The 21,524-nt window shown below is 37.3% G+C and overlaps 1 protein-coding gene across 7 annotated transcripts in view; it reads left to right on the forward strand.

Moving 5' to 3' along the window:
• PHF6 (PHD finger protein 6) overlaps window positions 1-21,524 on the forward strand; it is a 35,467-nt gene that overhangs the window by 231 nt on the left and 13,712 nt on the right. For 6 of the 7 annotated variants that reach the window (XR_009959596.1, XR_009959597.1, XM_062584839.1 and 3 more), the window contains exons 1-5: window positions 9,462-9,598; window positions 14,626-14,805; window positions 14,999-15,100; window positions 18,031-18,164; window positions 18,439-18,482. Coding sequence is in view for 5 of the 7 variants with exons in the window: in XM_062584839.1 (XP_062440823.1) it covers window positions 14,668-14,805; window positions 14,999-15,100; window positions 18,031-18,164; window positions 18,439-18,482 (418 nt within the window). In the remaining 2 variants the exon portion in view is untranslated. Of the gene's footprint in view, window positions 1-1,111; window positions 1,138-9,461; window positions 9,599-14,625; window positions 14,806-14,998; window positions 15,101-18,030; window positions 18,165-18,438; window positions 18,483-21,524 lie in introns of those variants that run through there. The other variant, XM_062584837.1, reaches the window with a different exon arrangement.

The following is a 21,524-nucleotide window of genomic DNA, read 5'->3' on the forward strand; positions in this document are numbered from 1 at the left end:
GTTTAAAAAGGAAAGAAAACTTGGCTAAAAAGTACCTTGTGTCAAGTGTATTCGATTTTAAGATTGAGTTAATTGAAGCATTCAAACTGCAATTTTTAATAAAGCTTTAATTATTATTAAAATACTTTTAATAAAGTATTATAATACTTACAATAAAGCTGACAGCAACAAAAGCACCCTGTGCTGCAGTATGAGGCTTATCCTTGTTTAGGGTAAGAGCTTAGCTTTGCATACGCCCAGTGAAATTAAATGCCACGTGTGGTAGATTGTACATCACCAATTTTTAATACATCATTTAAAAAACAAGGTTTGGGGTGATTTTGTTTTTTCCTTTGGTTTTATTTTCTGACTGAGACAGCACTTTTCTGTGTAGCACCTTCCTGAATGCATGTGGTGAGATGGGCGCCTTGTGATACGCGTGGTTTTTTATTCTTTGAGAAGGCTGCTCAATTTAATTACCTGTAATGGGAAGAACTGGCAAACAGATAGCTTTGGGGCTAAATTCTGTAAGCAACCTAAGTTTAGTTATTAAAAACATTTAACACAGTGTTAAAATCCACCAGGGCACTCTGAGCCCCAGCAATTCATATTTACTGGGGGGGGGGGGCAAAAAGGGGTGGGATACATCTAAAAATTACTCAGTTCAAAGGTATTGGCTAGTCTTTGCTTGTCTGTCAGATCTAAGAGAAGTGAGTGGATTTTCATGGAGGATTTTCATGGAAATTAAATCTCTACTGGAGTGGTCCATTCAATTCCTAAAGCTTCAGCCCAGTTTTGTATCCTGGATGAATGCCCTGCTGAATAGCTTGGTGGGGATGCAAAAAGCCACCTTAAGCTAGTTTTTTTTTCCTGCTAAATTGACTTCAAAGTAGTAATTAAACAATGGCTAGCGTAAAAAAAAAAAAATCAAGTTATAAGAAGCTGTAGGACCAAACTACCCCATAAAGAGATGGTATCTGGGGGAGGTGGAGGAGGAAAGGGGGGGGGGTCCAAACTTGCAAAACAACTAGGAAGAGTCAGATTGAGAGAACTGACAACTGGTTCAAGAAAGTTAATGTTACTTCACAGCACAGATTCAAACTTCTTTTTTTCTTTTTGTTTTTAATTGCAGCTGTACTACAGTCAAGTCTGAGCTGGGTAAGTGGTTGCAGGAGGGGAGACTGCAGAATGGCTTGGCATATTTTAAGCAGAAGTGTCCCATTCAGAGGCTGAAGCAGCTTTCCTTTTGGCCTTTGTCCTGTCCTGTGAGGCTTGTCTTCTGCATGCTGCTGTGCGGAGATCTGAGCTCTGCACAACTGGGTATTCATCTCTTTTGTAAAGCAAAACTGTGTTTGTTCCTGGCTGGGAGCATCTTTGCTGCCTGTCTTTTCCCTTTGCCTCCCAAAAACGCAGTCAGACCTGTGTTCATGTCTCTGTCGGTGATTTAGAAGCCTGTTTGACTTAAAGCTAAAACAAATGAAAACTAATCTCCTCCCTGACTCCTCTGCTACAAACACCGCCTCCTCCCCCCCCCCCCCCCCCCCCCGCCTCTCCCCACAGTAAAGCTATCTAACTTGCCTCCCTAGTTTGGCCATTTGCTGTTTTCGGTCCTTGGGGTCCTTGTTACCACACGCAGAATTTTTCCAGTGTATACGTTCTTTCATCATGCCTGTTGTGGAAGGAGAAACCTGCAACAAGTTTATAACCTAACTTCATTTAAAACCTGTTTGAAGTGATTGATTTGGGGAAGGAGGGAGCGGAGGGGGGAAGGGGTTGCTTGGTTGTGTAAACGCTTCAGTGGCTTTATTTCCAGCTGTTTGTTGTGTAGAGGATGTCATCAAATTAGCCTACATAAATAAGGTGAGATAAACACGTTTGACACTATTACAGTCTGTTGTATTTTTAATGTGTTTGAGGTAAAGCTTACTCTTTTGAAGTGAAATGTCCAACATTGTACTTAATCTGATAAACAGAGATTCTTCATACTTCCAGGGACTTTATGAGAATTCATATTCGGGTTCAGTTTGTGGAAGTATTGCAGTATACATTAGTAGAGAATCTCATCTGTGGGTCTTTAAAATAGTGTCCCATCTTTGATTTGTGGCAAGTGAAACAGTGTTAAATGGTACTCAAGATGATGACTTTATACTCTTATTAAAGCTTACTGTAGCCCTTAGGCTAGACTATCAAGTTTGAATATTCTCAATGTCCCAGATGTCATATTGTTAGTGTGATAGTTACTGCTAGAAGAAAGATCATAAAATATAATTTGTAAATGATACATTGCTTTTCAAATATATTTCACAGCTTATTTGCATTGAGAATTGCTTTTCATTTTTTAGACTTGAATTTAATAGGTTGCTGAGAACTCCAGTGTAGTGTTCATATGAAGTGATGAGCTAAAAAACATTTGGTAAGAACTGTTTGATACCAACTGTAAAATTCTGAGAAGTTTTAGGCCACACACACGTACTGTTACAGGCTTCTGCTTTACCTCTGTGAGAGGGCTGGGTTCCTGCCAGGCAGTAGTTCATGTGATAACTAAATTTTATCAACTCTAAGATAGATAGAAGAATACAAAGGCAACACACATTATTGGTTTTGACAATTATTCTTAAGTATCACTGAAAATGGGAAAGCACTTTGGACGATATTGAGATACTTCTGTGCTGTTGACCATGTATTTAACAGTAAACCATAAAGACTACATAGTAGTGCTGATGTAACTTGCTGGAAAGTCCACAATTTTCTTTCAGAAAACCATAGATGCTGCAATAAAACGTGGTGGCAGTGTTTATGTTTTGTTTAGAGCTTTTCTGTCTAGCTGGTATGAAGCATTCAAATGACATTGTTGCCGAAGTGTAAAGTAATTGAGAGCTATGCAGGTTGTTTTTTATCAGCTAAGCTGGAGGCCAACAGCATCTGTGACAAGATATGGCAGGAAGTCAGTCATATCCCATTGTTGTGTGATAGATGCCAGTTTGCTGATCACTGGTACTTTTGGAATAATCAGGCATCTCACCTTTAATCAAAGGGAGAGCTTGAGGCTCTCAGAAAGCTATGTGGGATGGCCAGGTGGGTTTCCAGGCAACAGACTGACCTCGACTGTTAACCAAAGAGAGTCCTATCATAGTTTAAAAAATAGCCTAAAAAATGTCTTTCACACAGCTGGCTTAAATCCATCTAGGACTGTGCTGCCACTGAGATAGTCGCCTCCCTAGCAATGTGTTTCTGTCTTTCCCCAGCTTTGGCACTAGTGCTGTTCTGAAGTGTGTCAGATCATGTTGCTGATCTGGTTGAAAACTGTGAAACAGTTGATCATTCAACTGCACTTTGTTTGTGAGTTAGACGGATAAGAATGTAAATTCTTTGTGTTAAAAGACATTAGCTGAGGATATGCAAAATTCCAAGTCCCAAATATTACAGATAGAACATCTATTTTGAGGAATTTTGACAAGAATGTTGTGTTCACTAATTTTTCAATGTCTAACTCTGAATGTCATTCTAATAATCAGGTTTTACATATATTTGGGTGTTTCATTGGCCTAATGCAGGTATTCTTGGAGGATGGTCTTCAAGGCCGTTACAGATACTCACAAGCCAGTGTTTTCAGTTACCAGTTTGATAGCAATCCCTAACATAGTAAGAGACAAACTGTATTTATTAATTCAGAAAGTTTGGGAGCTGCTGGTCTAAAGTAGCTTTATGGTCTCTCTGTAAAGAACATACTTTGGACAGTTCTGGCACTTGAGAAACACCAGGGTGTATTAAATTCATAGCAGTGAAATACTCTTCTAGGTTAAAAGTGAGGTCTGCAGTCTAAGATTTGTTTGTTTATTTTTAAGGAAGCGCTGAGGGTCTTCACAGTATATTGAATGTAAAATGAGGGGATGATTTCCCTTAAGCCACAGATGGCTTGAAACAATAGCTCTGGCAGTAGCTTTAAGAACCATCCAATGAATTTAGCTAGTTTAATTCAGAAACCTAAAGATGGTGATTTAAATGACAATATCATTAACTATTTCTGTAATAGTATAACATGGAAAGTGTTAGTTAAAATACTAGAACTCAAATGTTTCTAAAATGTAGCTGTCCTTCACTAATCTTTAAATTTATCTTACCTCTGGTCTCAACAGCTTGTATGTTCTAGTTAGTGATTGTAACCACAAACATCTGTTGTGTATCTAAAACAAGAGTGGAGTGTAAATTAGCTACCTCATAAATCAAAATAAGTATGACTTGTATTAATCCTCTTCATATTTACTTTGTTTAAAAATGTTCTTTAAATTTCAGAATTAAAATTCTATGAAATCCAGTGTTTTTGATATTAGTACTGAGAGCCTTCATTTTAATGCAGTTCTCTGCATCTCAAAAAGAAGAATCTGAACAATTATTTTTTATTTCACATCTCATAAATGATGTAAGACTCTTTATTTCTTGCTCGCATCCTGTCTTTTTATTATAACATAACTAGTTTGTAATGTTCATCTCCTTTATAAAAATCAGTTTGTGAATTCTATGGTAGCAAAACCAATTTAGTAGATATAACGCTTAACTCCACAAGACACCATAATGAAGGTAAGAAATCTAAAAAATGAATCTGACATCCTTAAATGAGGAATGAGGTGAATTATTTTTTACAACCATAATTGATATGTAAATTTCTGTCCATACATCTGAAAATGTTAACTCTTAAATACTTGTCTAGCAGTAGTGCTAGAGGCCCTAGGAGATGTCAGAACACTTCTATGCTATGCACTGTATAAATGCGTAGAAAGAAGCAACTCCTGCTCATAAGCCTTTGCCATCTGTATGGACAAGATAGAAGCGAATAAAGTGACATTCATCTTGCAGAGATGTTTGGCCATGATTTGTAGCATGAGATCCTAATTATGGGTACAGCACAAATCATGTGAAAGCTCAAAATATAAATTGTCTTTTTGGTTTGTTTAATCCTTACAGAAAGACAAAAATGGACATAGATCAGTGGAAAGCACCTGCTTCTATACTAACAGAATACTTGAATTGTTTTGTCCCAAAATAACAGAACAGTATTAGTGTCATGTAGCAAATACATACATTAAGGTGAGTGAACACTAAAATAATGTCCTTATAAATACACACATTAATGCACACTGTAATATCTCTTAGAACTAACATGCTGCTGTACCAGAGCATTGTCTGCAGAAGTGTGCTTTTAACTCAATTAATGTGAATTGAGTAAGGAACATCTGTTTTGTAGTTCTTGAAGATGAAAGGAACTAGTTCAGGACTCTGAATGCAGTACCTTGTATGTATCTTTATGCTAAAATAATCAGTGGTAAAATAAATAAGGTTTCCGTCACTATTGGCAACATTTGTTCTTTTTCAAGGAGATTTATAGGAACTTTTTTGTTTCAGTTTAGGTTTAAAGACTGGAACTTTCATATTTGTTTGAGAATAAAAGAGTGTAAGTTAACAATCTTGTACAAAAACAAGCAAATGCAATTAAGTATATATGCATATTGCTGGAGAATTATTCTAAAGCTTTAAATTGAGGTGCTGTTTTATATTAAAAGCACAGAAAACAGTAAAGACTTGCTTGCCTGTGGTGTTTTGTGGTAGATCCTAAGGCTTGGTGGACACACTTCCCTTAGCACAAGCCTTTGATGTCCATATTTGCATACAAACTAGGTTGTATGTTCAACACTACTTATTATCATTTTAAAATTACATTTGAATGTCCTTTAATAAAATCATAGGAACCTTTTTATTTTCTGCTGAGCTAGAAGTGGGGCTATCTGCAAGAAAGCTAAGTATTTCACGAGGCTCTTTTATCAGACCGTCTTCCATTCGTCATCATTTATCTTGATTTCTCTCCTGAATTCTCATGATCAGCTTTTTGTGTATATCCTGAAAACCAATCTGGCAGTGTTCGTCTTGAAATCTCACCCTGTAAACACATTGCCTTTATTAATAAGGTTCAAAGCGTTGTCCAAATACTAAGAACGTGAGGGTTGTTTAAGCAAGTAGCTGGGGTTTTGGTTGAGCTGTTTGGCTGTGCTCTTGGAAGCTGCCAGCCTTGAAGAGATGATACGGATCTCATCTTGTTTAATGTCAATTACATCCTGTATGTAAAACTATACTGTAGGAAGGTGTAAGATTTGTCTTACTGCATTTGTTTGGACTGTAGTTAAAACATGTAGAGGAAATGCAGGAGCTCAAAAGTTTTTTTTTTTAGGATTCAACCTGCTTCTAAAATCTTAAATAGCCTCTCTGATACGTTCTTACAGAGCTTATACAATGCTTGTATTTTGTTTTAGTCAGGCACAGCTCTGTGGGAAATAAATGAGGTTTTATTTCCCATAATTTTAACTAAAAAAATTAGCTGCACACACTGAAGTCACTGTAAAATGTATTCCACTACAGCTGGGCTATAGAAAATCGAAAAAACTGATCGTCTTTGGTGAAAGATGAATGGTTTCTATGTAAGCCTGAGCTTCATAAAGCAAATGGATTAATGCTATATCTGTGAACAAATGACAAGCTCTATTTTCTAATTTCAGTCTTTTTAGATTCTTGATTATGACATTTCTTGTTTTCTTGAAATGGAGGAAAGTAAATAATTGAGTTTGTGGGTGATGAGCTTGCCAAACAGAAGGCACTAAGAAGTCCTGTTTGCTCCTGTAGTTGCTAATGCCTGCTGGGCTCCTTGCCAACACAGTAAAATATCTTAACATAAAGTTAGAATCTCCTTGTGTTGTCATTTGGCCACTGCAGTCAATTGGCTGGCTAAAACCAGTCATTAGTAACTAGGAACAAAACTGTAATGCTGCTGCATGTGACCACTACTCATGGAATCTCTGGCTGTAAAAATTTACAGTGATAAATTGTAAATTAAAGCAGCTGGAGATGCTGTTTCCAAAACTCATTAATTTGTTTTCTTTGCTGAGCCTCTCCGTAAAAACTAAGTATGTCAGAATTCAGTATTCATGTGAGGTACAGCATCCCTAGAGTGCTCTTAAATGCTGTGCTGTAAGAGAATGAAGTAACTGGCTATGTTAATTTTAAGTTCCTTTAGAAAGAAAGGAAAATATGTTAGTGCTTGGAAAATCAGAAATAACATAAGACTAAATATCAGTATCTTATAATGCATACAAAATGTTGGCCCCGGCCCCCGCTCCATCATGCATTCCACACCTTTGATTCTCAGCCCTTTATTGGAGCATGAAATCAGTAGGGTCCTCCACGGAAGCCTTTTTCTGCTTGGCTCTGGAGGTGCCTGGGCTATACAGCAACATGCTGCATAGCATGTATTCACACAGGAGCCAAATAAAATTATAATCACAATTATCCTTATTGGGTATTTTTTTAAATTTTACCTTTTAAAATTCATTATGCAAAAGGAGGATAAAAATAAATGCCAGAGGGACAAATATTATTGGTTTGGGAAGGAAGCATGATCACCAAAAAGAATGTCTTTTCAGCCAAAAAAACTATTGTCTTTGTGGCTTTTTTTTTCCCCATTAGCTGATACTCAGTGAACATCCACTAACAAAGTTAAAAAATCAAAGAATACCAAAGAGAAAGGAAAGGCTGTTCTCAAGACATGCAGCGTAAATCGTTTCTGGAAACAAATGAAAACTTTTTATTCATGAAGTATAAAATAAGCTTGCAGAATAATTTCTGTAGTAATAGGAGTGTTAATCTTCTATGTATAACGAGGTAAAATGGCAGCAGATTAAATATATAAATGTGTCAGTATGTGAGTCTCTCACCATGGCGTAACGCAGGTTGACTGAACACATAAAATATGATGACCACTTCATGAAAAAAATACTATTTTTGTTTCTTACTGTTTGGGAAGGATATGCAATCTCCTTGTCTCATATTTTTCTATTTAGTTATTGCAGCAACTGCATATAATAGGCTTTTTTCAAATCAAAATAATTAAAAAAGTTAGCCACAGTAAAAGTGCTTAATCAGTTTGATTTATTCTTATACAAGGAAGATATTCCTAATGCAGGTGCTCTTATCAATGAGCACAATATCAGTATTTTAAAATCACCGCTACTGTGCAAAGAAAACACATCAAAGAAAGCACTTTTGCTGACATAATGTCTACAACAGTTTGTCTCAATACAGAACAGTTGTACAGTGTGTGCACACGTGTATATAATGTGTATCTGCTAAGTAGTAGTATACGCCTACAGCTCAGAGTGATCTGAATAAGAAATGTTTTTTACTCTGTATCAGTTCAGCATGACAGCCCATTTTCTATAAGCATTTTGAATCATTTTGCTGCTATGGCTATCAAAAGAGAAAAGTCTTTAGAATTCTCTAGGCTGACAGTGAAGAAATAGATGTGGCCACAAAATATTTCCTCACCACACCTTTCCTAAGGATCCTCTGAGCAAGATACAGGTGGGCGGGAAACCAGCTGGGAACTAGGATCAAGGTGATGGTTTGCTCTCCCTGCTATGTAGTATTGGTAGAAGGTAAAAGAAAAGCATATGATCAAAGCTGTTGTGGAAATGGGCAGTGCAGTAATGACTTCTTATTTAAGACTGTTTTTAATGTGCAGTATCACACAGGGATTTGTTCGGATCACTGCTGTACCTCAGCTTTTTTTCCACACTTGCTTTTCTTACCACCTGTTGTCCTGCTCAGTTAATTTCTCTCATTTCTTAAAAGAGCTCTAACTTAGGTAACACCTCCCACCATTTCCCAAACACAAATACTGGCCAGATACCGGCTTATACCCTTTTCTGCCTCGTCTTATCTGTAAGCCCTGGAGCCGAAGCCTTGCTCTGCTGCCTCGGTACAACGTTTAGCCCAGAGAGGCCCTTCTTTGGTGGCCCGTAGCGCTACCCATAGCAGCTGTGGCCAAAAACCTGTGGCTAGAGCCCTGGTTTCCTTTCCCCTCCCACTGCAAGTCCGAGGCGGGTGTGGGCTCGCAGCTTGGGGCCGGGGGAACCGTGCCTCGTCTCGCTGCCTTCCCAGCAGCTGGCGCACGACCGCCCGCTGAGGCAGCGCCGGCCGCCCTCGAGCCCGTCACCCAATGGCGGCCTCTCAGCGCCGGAGAGCCGTGCGCATGCGCAAGGCCTCCGCGCGCCGCTCCCCTTCCCCGCCCGCCTTGAGGCTCTGCGCAGGCGCTTCGCTGCGCGCCTGGGGCTAACTGCGCCTGCGCGGCCTCGGCGCCTCCGGCATCTCCAACGGCCGCAGGAGAGAGCTGCGCACGCGCAGACTCGCTCCGCCCCCGCCGCCTTCCGTTTCGTCGCTCCCCTCGCCCCACGGCCTCGCGGAAAAAAGCGGGGAGGGCAGCGGCGCGCTCAGGCGCGCGTGCGCAGAAGGCCGCAGGGTCCGGCGTGCTCCCGCCGCGCCGCCTCGCGCGCCAATCGGGCGCCGCCCCGCAGCGTCGCGGCGTCGCGGCCCGAGCGCGCCGTGCGTGCCGTGCGTGCGTGCCGTGCGTGCGTGCGTGCGTGCTTGCGCTCGGCGGCGGCGGCGGCGGCGCAGCGTCCCCTGCCCCGAATGAAAGGGAAGGTCCCGGCGAGCGAGCGGCCGTGAGCGACCGGCGGTGACGGGGGGTAGGGGTGTCCCCGAGCTGCTCCTCTCCCCGGCGCCGCGCCCGCCCGCACGGGTGAGTGACTGAGGGACCGGCCGAGTGCCCAGCCGCCTCTTTACCGCCCGTCCGGGGCAGGCACGGCTCCCCCGGCCCTGCCGCCCCCCGACGCCCCCCGGCCGGGCCGCGCGCCCTGCTCTCTCCTCCCGTTGCCGGGCCACCGGCGGCCGCCCCTCCCCGGGCCGGGGCGAGCCGCCCGTCCGCCCTCGGGAGGGTCCCGGCGCCCCGCGCCCCCTCTTCAGGGGGCCCCTGCCCCCCGCTGCCGTTACCCGCCTCCTCGCGAGCGGCGGGCAGCGGCTCGCTCCGCCCGCCTCGGCCCACTCCCTCCTTCCCGGAGGATCCGCCCCCCCTTGTCTGCGAGTCCCGTTTCCCTCAAAATGTGGCGGGGAAGGGGGGCATCGCCCTCCCCGGGGAGGCCCGGGTCCCGCCGAGCCCCCCTGAGTAGGCCTTCCGTGGGGGGAGGGGGTCAGGCCCCGCCTGTCGCTGCGGCGGGCCCCTGCCCGGCCTCCTCTCCCCAAAGCGGTGCCCTGCCTCACCGATCCCCCCTGGAGAGGTGAGCGTCGGAGATGCCTTTATCGGATCATCTTCTGCTCCCCGTGGGAGTATGTAAACTTTCCTGAAGATCGGTCTGTGCTGCCTGCCAGATCTTCCTTACCTCAGGCTCTTTTTGTGCAATTTTGAGTTACCCATTCTATTGTTTAGGGTTTCCAGGGCTGTTCCCCCACATACACCACCTTTGGTTCTCTTTTTCTAGGGAAGTTGCATGGAAAAGCCCCCATCCCGCTTTTATAGTGACTGTGATATACAGAACTAAGATTTCTGTGGGACTCATCACTTTGGGTTCTCAGCTACGTTCATACACAGGATCTTGGTTCCTTTTCCCTAACATTATCCCCTCGCTACTGCTACCACCAAATGATGTCCCCCAAAATAGGTGATTGACTCTGGGGAGAATAAATTACTTGAAAGTTCCTTGAACACAGAATCTGGAATCTCTAGTCATCTTGAAAAATATCTATGTAAATATTTTCTATAGATTTTCCTGTCCTTGTCCAAACCACTTTAACACATTTAAGGTTTTTTTTAGGTTCGTATATTTCTTTTGAGAGGTTTATTTGGATGTCTGAGATCTTCACATAAATTTTAAGTCCTAGATAATTTTTTAATATAATTCAGTAAGCATATAGGCTACATCAAAACAGGCTTTATGTCAGAAAGTACAGCATTTAGATTACTGTCCTTTGCTGGAAGTACAGACTTGGGCTTAACTTCTTTAAACAAACTGTAACTCTTGAAATGTATTCAAATGATAAACAGAAATTAGAATCCAGGTTACTTTCCCTTCCTGGATGCTGAGCAATATCTCTTAATACTAAGAAGCATTCTAATTTGCCTGAGAGTCCTTGAGCTTGCATTTTTTCTTTGCATTTCCTAAGTTTGCTGTCTAGCACTCAGTAAAATCAGTATACAATAAAACAAATTTAAATACAATAAAACATACTTTTAAAAGATAAAATAAAGATGTATTAGGAAAAGCACTATGTTGAATACTTCAGTGGACCTTAAGAAATATAAATGCAAATGAATCAAAGATTTTGGGTGAAAAGTCACTGAATGAGTATCATCTGTTATTTTAAGGTAGGCATCACCTCCCATTTTTAGGCCAAGCACATGGAACATGTATTTATATGTAATAAAATACCTATTTTGTAGTACACATGTTCCACTTTGGTAGAAATAATGCCTAATCTTTCTAGTCAGTGATTCCATAGTACATCCCTTTCAGTGAATCAGTCTATAAAACTTTTTTCTCACAAAGCTCATATGCCAGGTTTCTGTCAAGAATGTATTTAAACACAATTTTAAAAATCCCATTTGTTGTTTAGCTTTTTAAACGTAGAAAACAGAAATACTGAGATGTTTTTAAGTTGCACTGCTTTTCTTGTTCCTGTGAAATGTAGCTTGATACTTAGCAAAGTGGATTAATTGCTCTTAGATTTTACTGTAGCAATGAGAAAAAAGATTTTGAGTGTTTACCTTCAGAATTCTGGGTCTGTGATACAGCTGCATATCTTGTTTCATCTTTCTCAGAAAAAAAGATATTTTAAAGCGACGGAGTGAGACATGGATTTCAGCACAAAGAAATGCGATCCCAATAATGTCAGAATAATGTTTTCTGACATTTATGAGAAATCAAACATAATTTAGAGATAAGTCTCTGAAAAAAATGCTTCTGAAATGTTTTCTGATACTCATTTTTTTCTACAGTCTTTAGGAATATATAAATAATGGTAATACTTAATGATACAGGAAAGACAAATGCAAAGAATGCAGTACTGGAAAGAAAACTTTTACATATATCTTAAAAATGTTTTCAGAGTAAACATTTTAGTATGTATTTCCTTTCTGGCCAACTCTGCTGTTTTTTGGTTTGTTTGTAGTTTGAATATTTTTCAAGTGTTAAATTATTTATAATTGAACAATTATTTCAAAACAATTTTTGCTAATTTATTTTTTTCATTACAACATGAACATGCATACATCAAGTAAATATTAGTATTGTTTTTAACCTTAATGTGAGCCTTAAAATCTAATTATGCAAAAGTATTTCACAAAGTGAGGTTATGTCAGATGTACATGCTATGATGATGTACTTTCTCATGTGTCTGTTCAAGTGTACTATCAAGCATGAGGCTGAGGGCAGTTAACTGCAGTCAGCTATGATAAGATTCTTGATAATCTTGTTTCTTCCAAATTTACTGTTCTTATAAGTTAAAGATGAAATGAGGAACTTAAATTTTTGTGTGTTTTATAAATCATTTGCATTTTCTAAAATACGAATTTGCTAGTGATAGTAGCTCTAGCTACTATAAGTAGCCACAAAATTCTGTAACAGTCATATCCAGTATTTCTTATTATGAGAAAAGATTCCTGCTAAGTCAGTAGAAGCTGTGCATGTATGTTCAAGGAAATCCCTGATCTTCCTGTTAAGAGCTATTATCATTGCTGTCAAAATAGTTAGTGATAATATAATCTGAATATAAAAAAATAGTTTACAGAAGGAATGCGCTGTTAATACAGGTAGACCCAAATGAGTGTGTGTGTGTATGTATCAAATTATCTTTATTACGGAATATTTCTAACCCATCACTTTGTGATTTATATTCTTGTGATTTATGCTATTGAATGTCTGAAAACAAGAAATCTTTTTGTAATATTTTTTCCTACTGTTCTTTTGTAGGTCTTTTTCCTGCTTCCAAGTCTTACTTAAGTTTTTAAAATTTGAAGAATATTTGAAAGTCTTTGTTTCCTTCTTTCTAAAACCAAAATTTTTTTTCTTACTCAAAAAGGGATTACAGGATTGTCTTGATTTTGTGGGTTTTTTTTTTTTTTTTTTTTTTTTTTTTGAAGACTACAGTAGAGTAATTCTTTTGTGTTTAATACTTAAGGAGACTCTATCGCCACTGCAAAAGGGTGTGACTAGTTTATCCAGATTGGCACATTTTTTGTGCAAATCAGCAAGATCTGAAATCTATGCATTCTTCTTACGAGTATGCGTCATCAGCTGGTAAACTGCTTTGAGCTGATAAAAGAAAGTGAATGAAGCTCTTGATAAAGCAAAAGCAATAGATACAGGATAGACATTTTTTGATGTATGAATTTTGTAGTTAACAAGACGAGCACTTAAAAATTCAGTCTGTTAAAATTGTGAAAATAGGAAAGTGAGAATTTAAAAGGATTGTTGTTAACGAAAGTATGTGTCAGCAGAAACTTAACATTGCTCTACTTTCTATTATAAAAATAGTTATATTAGTATTATGAGAGTCTGACTGCACTTAGAAGCAAGCAGATTTGACTTTACAAATTTCAAAAGTCATGCATTTTCATGCAAATAGCCATTGTAATGCAATCCAGATGTATTGCACATCTGCTTTTCAAGAGAAATATCAGACTGTATGGTGGCTTTTCTAATTTAGATGGGAGTCTATTGTGGGCAAAGGTGGAGGAGGCTATTTTTATTGCATTGTGGTCTATTCTGTGCAACAGTAAGGCTCATTTCTAAAGTAAAAAGCTGTAAGCAATCTGTTTGAAGAAGTCAGTGTTCGTTAATATAGACTAGGTTATGTTTGTATGGTATTTTTTGAGAGCTATAGGAGCAAATGAACACAGACTGCTGCTTCAAGAAGCATATGTACTTGTTAGGTATTTTCATTTCTGAACTTGCAATGTGTCTCTTTTTACTGGGTTGGAGACCTCTTGCATTTTAAAATGTTTTGCTGATAATACATTAAAAGTATGTGATTCGTATTGAGTTTAATCTTAATTTACTCTAGATGAGAATAGCAACTGTCAGGTGCTTACTACTAGTATGATACTGCTAAGTCAGCTGTAAGTCTTGAAAACATTTCCGTTGCAGCATGTTAGTCATAGATCCTTCTAAAATTTTGTTCTTAATGCTGCTTGACTAGCCACAGCGTACCTATATAATAGCTAAAATGATAACATTTTATCTTTTCATCTCATAGAGGTAGTTACTCATCTGCAGTATTACTTTGAGTTTTTAAATTCAAAACCTGTTCTAGATGCTAAGCTGGACACCTGGGGTTTTGGGGGTTTTGTTTTTGAAGCAGTTCAGTAGCTTCGATTTTATTACATGCAGAGGTAGTGCACTTTTTACACATAGCTTTGCTGTTATAAGTAATTACTAGAAATAGGATGAAAGCAATGCAGTATTTTTTTCCAACAGAGTCCTAATGATTGCTGTAGCTGTTACATTTTCCATTTATTTCTTGCTGTTCCTCTCTCTAAGTTTTATATTAGTCTTCAAACTTTTTGCTTAAAAGGCTAATACTGCTTGTTGATACAGTTTCATTAAGATTTGGGAGAATACTGTCTCTGCTGGGTGCATGTTTATTTGGGTGTATTATACTAGTGTAAACAGGCAAAGAGGGAGAGATCATTTTTAGTAAAATATATTACATTTATAGAACTGTAAACTAAATTGCCTTTTGTTAACATTTTGATTGCAACTTTTGTTTCTGTAGCATTGAGAGGATTCAGGTGGCATTCTAAGGTCACTTAAAATCATGACAAGCTCAGTTGGACAGAAAAAAGTCTCTTCAAGACAAAGGAAGTGTGGTTTTTGTAGATCTAATAAAGATAATGAATGTGGACAATTATTGATGTCAGAAAACCAGAAGGTGGCAGCACATCACAAGTGTATGGTAAGTAACTCATAGGAAAAAGGAGATGAATGTAGTGAACTACTAGAAGACTACAAACAAATGAAAAATTCAGTCAGCTGTGGCATTGCACAAGTGAATAACCACTCTTATTTGAAATGTTTCTGGTTTTCAAATATGTAAATATTCTATATTACTTATACCTGTAAAATAAGTTTTGTTTTTACGATTTTAGCTGTTTTCATCTGCACTGGTATCTTCACATACTGATAATGAGAGTCTTGGTGGATTCTCTATTGAAGATATTCAGAAAGAAATAAAAAGAGGCACTAAACTGGTAAGTCTCCTTTTTTGGCCTTGGAAAATGGAAGACAATATTTTCTTCTAAGAAGTTTACCATGGAATTGTTCAGTGTATAATCATATTTTTTTTAAAAAAGTATTGCATTTGCTCTAAGCCAATGGAGAACTTACAGATGTTAAAGTAAAATTGGTTTAGAACTGAACTGTTGTTCCTTTAAATGGAAATACTGGATTTTTTTAAATATGGATTTTATGGATTTTTTTTATAGCCCTAAATGTTTCTAACCTGGTAGTTACTATTTACTATTTTCTGCTAAATTTCAGAATGAACCCCACATTCTAGGACCTAGTGAAGGTAATATTGGGCCTTTAGCAATATTTGACTTTGCTGCCAAACTCTGGTTTTAACTGCCAAAAACACTTTTATTGCTTCCTTTTATACTGAATTAAGAGAGGGCTCTGTGAATGCAGACATCTTTAGTCTTACAATGCTAGTTACAGCTCCAACAAATTTGTGAGAATTGAGCAGCAATGACTGTTTTAAGTGTTTACTGGTTCTTGGACTAAGAGTAGCCCTAAATATAATTATATAGCTACAGTTATATGATGATAGTTCAGTATTTCATACAGTATTTTGTTTGAATCTTTTTCCATACATGTAACTTGATTGGCTCTACTTACCTAAAGCATAAAGAAAAAAACTGTTTGCACATCATGCACTTTGTGATTAGGAACTTAAACATGGTAGCAAATGGAACTACTCAAACTTTTTGATGCTTGTCTCTCTCAAATGGTTTTTAAAAGTTACTTATTTTTATGTTGTTGGTGGTTTCTTTCTTTGTGATTCTGAATCCTTTTTTGTGTTCTTCCACTGATGCCACAGACAGTTATGTTCTTGGAGCCTACTAGCTGTAGGTGTTAGCTTTAACTGGGTCCAGGTTTTGTGCAAAAACTTAACAATTTAATAGATTTGGAGTCCTGAGATGTTTCCCGTTTAGAGGGAATTTACAGGACAATTTTAAGTCTTAATTTAGGTTTGTTGTTTTATCTGGGAACACACTGAGCAAAAAGCTTTGTGTGGTGTATCAGCTTAAGTAGGTATAGTGATAGGTTGTACTAAATTTGTCTGCTGACAGATTTTTACATAGCTTCCCTCCTTTAGTAAGTGTACTGAAAGTTGAAGCTTGTTCCATAAATTGGCTGATGGGTAGAACGTTTTTGATGTTAGTAAGTTTATGATTGAGAAAATTTGGTGTATTTGAACCTTAATAGGCCAGTAATAACAACTCATTAAATCTAAACATTTGTGAATACAGTGCATTTAAATCATTATTATTTCTGTTAGCTGTACGTTTTTTAAGAGCTTTTCTATTTTGCAGCTTGTCAGACTTCACATGTACCTGATATACCTTGAAAATTAATCTGTTGATGGTGACTATTTGGAGAGTGAGACTTGTCCCACTGTGATAAATGTTTTCTTACTACTGGGAAGCACAGACCACAAAATTAGTATAAAAATTCTTGTGGTCTGTTTTGTTCACACGGATGCATCTTGGTGTTCCTGAAGATAGTTTCCTACTTTTAGTCAATTCTCTGCTTAAAAATAAGGAATTACTAACTAAAATTGAATGGATTGATATAATTTTAACCCTAGTCTTTTATAAGTAGCTTTAATCAGCCATTATTATATATTAAATCATAATGTGTAACAAAATTGTGGGATGAAATAGTCATCCAAATTAGATAAGAACTAGGAAACTATGTGACTATGCCATTTCTGAGTTTGCAGAGGAGTAAACGTAGATGATCGAAGGCTTCGACATTTTTACTGTTTAGTTAACTTCATTAAAATTGAAGAACTGAATAAATGCTGTATTACAGAACTTTAACGCTGCATTTATTTGAGATATTTGAGACTAACGAGAAGAACTTACCTAAGCTAGGGAGTCAAGTAATGTGGCGGGCAGAAAGCTTATTCCACAGAGAGAGATGTAGGGAATATCTTGCATTGCACATTTATGCTTAAGGGTTTGGAATTAACTGTAATCTTTCAAGGGTGAGAAGGGAAGAGGGGGAGATACAGATGCAAAGCTTTGGTTGTCTTTGGAGGGAAAGTGTTGAGATTTGGGAGTAATATATCTGTAGAGAAAAATATTGCGATAATGTCAGTATTTAATTTTCTAATACAGTGTGAGAAGAGCAGTGAGCAATTTAGAAGCATGATAGATGGTAAATACTAAACAAGAAGGTGAGTCTAGTATGAGAAGGATACATTCTTAGAAGAGTAGAGCAACAGGTTCACATTTAACCTTTTCTGCCATATAAGTTTAAAAGTGAAATTGAATATAATTGAAAGAAATTTATTATATCTAACCAATGTTTCACTGAAGTGAGTCCCTTGGAAATGATTTAAAGAAATAGCTGCATGGAAAAAGGAGGGAAAGTTCACCGCTGAATCTAAAATAAATTTGCAAATTGTCAGTATTTCTAACTCTGCAAGATTCATTGCCAGCAGGAGGTCCTTTTTTTTTCCTTATACTTTCATAATGTAATTCAGAATTAATGAGGTACAGTTTGTGATTTCAACTTTTCTGAAATGGCTGGCATAAACATACTGTCCTTGGGGGCAGGGTGTTTAGGTGAACAGTTATGTCACTTCCGTCAAACATACCATATTCCACAAAAGTAAATTACTTATTTTCTTCACTGAATGATAATTAAGGTATGATGATTATTGTACTGTTGCATAATTGCAGCAAATATGCCCTTGCTTTTAAAATTTATGAAGAAAAACACTGGAAAGCAGGAAGAGTGGAAGAAAGACAGTATGATACTCAATATGAGTAACAGTACTCCTTTCCATAGCTCCATTTGTTTTGATACCAGGAGTGGTTACTATGTTATTTTTAAATACAGAAATATTAAAGCAACAGTAACAGGAATTGTGGTTTCTCTTTCTTCACAGATGTGCTCCCTGTGCCATTGTCCCGGAGCAACCATTGGCTGTGATGTGAAAACATGTCACAAGACATATCACTACTACTGTGCTTTGCATGATAAAGCTCAGATAAGAGAGAAACCTTCACAAGGCATTTACATGTAACTATTATTTATTTGCTGTATTTTTTATTTCTATTTCACATTCTTTGTAAAAACACCTTTGGAATCTTAAAAACTGTTGCAAAACAATTCTAATGATGATCGTGTCGTTCAATATAGTGATGTGCTAGAAAAGCGCGTTTTCACTGCAAAATTTGTGTATCAGTGAGTCTTACAAGTGGGAGAAAAATGTACTGGCATTTAAATTTAAAAGATGAGTAAATAACCTGTGAATCGTGACTGACTTGACAGTTTTCAACTACTTTGTTTATAGGATTTTATGTCGAAAACACAAGAAAACTACGCATAACTCTGAAGGTAAAATTATTCAATATAAACTTTTCCCATTATAGAAAGATACTTTGGTTAAATTTAGTGTTTTTTTTTCTAGAAAATATGAATGTTTTCAGTAAAAATTAGAGGTACTTTTCAGAAATAATGAGTTTGAAAGCCCATCTCATTTCTGTATTTTCTCTAAAAAAAAATTATTGATAGAGGTGGAAAAAACCTCAGAACCTAAATTTTAGGATATTCTAAAGATTTGGTGTTCTGTCAAAACAGACTGTGTAGAAGTAATGCGTTCCCTTTTGGGAAGAAGCAGGCTTATATTTGCAGTTAAATATTCACGTCTAAGATGCATTAATTTTATCAGGTAGAAGCTTTTTTTTTTTTTTGCCATTTCTAACATTACTACACATTCACTACTTTTTTTGGACTGTTACATACAGTTTTAGCTCTCCAATTAAGAAGGATCCAATATTAAATAAAAAGGTTTATGATCAGATCACTAATTTTTGATAAGCAAAAAGAGCTGTATGCATACATTAATGGAAGCTGTTTCTCTCTGCAGAGGAGAGTAGTGAAATATGCAAGAAGTGATATGCACAAAAGCAGATAAATTGTGTGGTCTGTTAAAATTCCAAACTAGTTGCACAATTGTGTGTGTATGTGTGGTTTTTTAATCCTTTTTCCTACTATATCTGAGTTTGGATAAATGAACAGTTGTTTAACTTTGCCAACTTCCAACTGAAATTTCATCATAAATTGAAGTGGTGAGGAGTACATTACTCTTTCTTTTAGTGAAGATTAAATTTCCAAAGTTATTTCTCTATTTTTCTATCAAATATATGCTTGAGGCAATATATTACTTATTTATGCTATTGATAGATATATAGATGTTAAGATTTGGATTTTACTTCAGTATTCAAAAAGATGCAAAGGAAGTAGAAAATTGTGTGTATGGTGTTTTTTAATCTATTACAATCTTTTAATCTATTATAATCTATTAGTTACACTTAAATACTATGGTATGCTTTGTGTAAAACATTCTCTGTTCTGACTTTGCTGTCACTAGGTTTAAACAAGCAAAGCAGTACAGATGTTAAAATAGGGCCATATTATCTTGTAGTTTAGGGCTTTGTTTGTTCGTTTTTGGTTTTGTTTTGTTTGTAAACAGAAACAGAATATGGAAGGACACTTGAGTCCAGAGAAAGACATGTAAACTTTAACTGTCACTTAGAAATAATGTGGTATTCACAAGTGGCTTGCAGTGTTTTAATGTCTGCTGAAAATATGCTGCTAATTCTGTGTGGAGCTCAATGCCAATATAGACTTCTGTTTCTGCAGACGCTTCTTTGCAGGATCTGAGCTTGGGCTTTTTCTTTATGAGTTTTCAGCAACCATTACTACCAATTCTACAACATCATCCTCTAATAACAGAGGCTTTTAAATTTTATGTGACATCTGTCTGAAAGGACATGGAAAAAATAGCTACAAAAGTATAGTGACCTTTTTTTTCCTAAAATTCACTGATGACAGTTTTTTAAACACTGAACCAGAGTCATTCAAAGAGACTCTCAGACTGAAGAGAAGAAGAAATAACATCAACCCCCCAAAAAGAAAGAAAAAGCAACAAAAGTCAAAGAACTCAATAGTATCTTGTTTAATTTTGCACTCAAATTTAATTAAAATACCTTGTTCTGTGACACTTTTACATTTTTATAAATCTATGCAGTTATACTTCAAATTTCAGTTTTCTGAGTTTGTTTAATATTTGCTTGAGATTTTAACCCAATTCTTTCACAAATAATATGTTCTCTTTTTTTAGTCCATACAGTTTAGGGAACTTACTATAGCTATCATTACTTAGTCGTGGATTTGATAATGACAGAGGCTGACACTCTTGTGTTAGACCTCCATTCTATTAAAAAGGAAAAAAAAAAACATTGTATCTCTCTTCTGGAAATGACTTAATAACGTTGTATAGCAATGATATTTGGCTACATTGAAAATTAATTACCTTTGGAAGATAAAGTTATGTCTATAAAGGAAAAGATACAGGATGGTTTTCATAGTTTAAGAAGGGACTTCGGAGGATTTGTTCCGTAATGTTTAAACGCTAAAGTTTGTTTAGTGAAGTGGTAACTGGAAGATGTGAGATAATAAGATAGGTCAGAAAAGTTTTGTGTATGCGTTTTACTGGCTTGCTTCTTGTGGAAGATGCGAATATCAAAGAGGAATGTAAACATGTACGGTGTACAGGTGGTGTATCAAACCAGAAAAGACTTGTAGAAAAGAGTGAACAGACTAGCCAAGGGTACTAGACACTAACATAGCAGCTTTTGTTCTCTTTTGTTTTTGGATGTTCATGAATCTTTGCTCTCAGAAGTGATTTTGTGCCGAAATACTTAAAGCTAATCCGTGATATCTCACTCTGTGTAGATCACAGAGGCACTAGAATTGTCAGTCTTTTTTTGAAGAAAACTTACTGCTTCTGCTCTGGAATACTGTTTTTTTTTCTCAGTCTGTTTGGAACATCTGTATTTTTATCTTTTGTTCTCTGTATCTGAATTTAATTGTTGCAGTGCAAATCTTTTTTTATTACATCACTTTTGTTAGTGGATGGTAGAAGAATTTTTAAGTGTTTGTGGTTTGGTGCAGTCAAGAACAGTTTGTTTTCTGTTAACAATACAGCCACATTATTGGAAATTTTTCCTTCCCTTCCTTAGAAAACAGGTGCTTTTTTGCATCCTTGTTCAAATCTGAGATCTGGCTAGTGTACCTTTTGTTAGAAGTTCTAGTTAACAAAAAAAAAAAAAACAGTTTATAAGTGAGTATAATTCCATGAAACTGTGCAGAGAATCCAGAAGAAGGACCTATGTTGAAATTAGTTACCTATTTTAAACCTAATAAAAAGGACCTCTTAAATGTTGTTGCTCTCATGAAGTTCAAGTGGAGAAAATGCATCAGGCTAAGTATCTCCCTACTCATCAAGACAAAATTAATGAGTGATAAGGGTTCGTGTCCTTTTAGTTGACGGGAATTGCTGAAGTGTCTTCTGTTTTCTTTGAATATAAAAAC

The sequence above is a fragment of the Rhea pennata genome, chromosome 11 (genome assembly GCF_028389875.1).
Source record: "Rhea pennata isolate bPtePen1 chromosome 11, bPtePen1.pri, whole genome shotgun sequence".
NCBI classification, from domain to species: domain Eukaryota; kingdom Metazoa; phylum Chordata; class Aves; order Rheiformes; family Rheidae; genus Rhea; species Rhea pennata.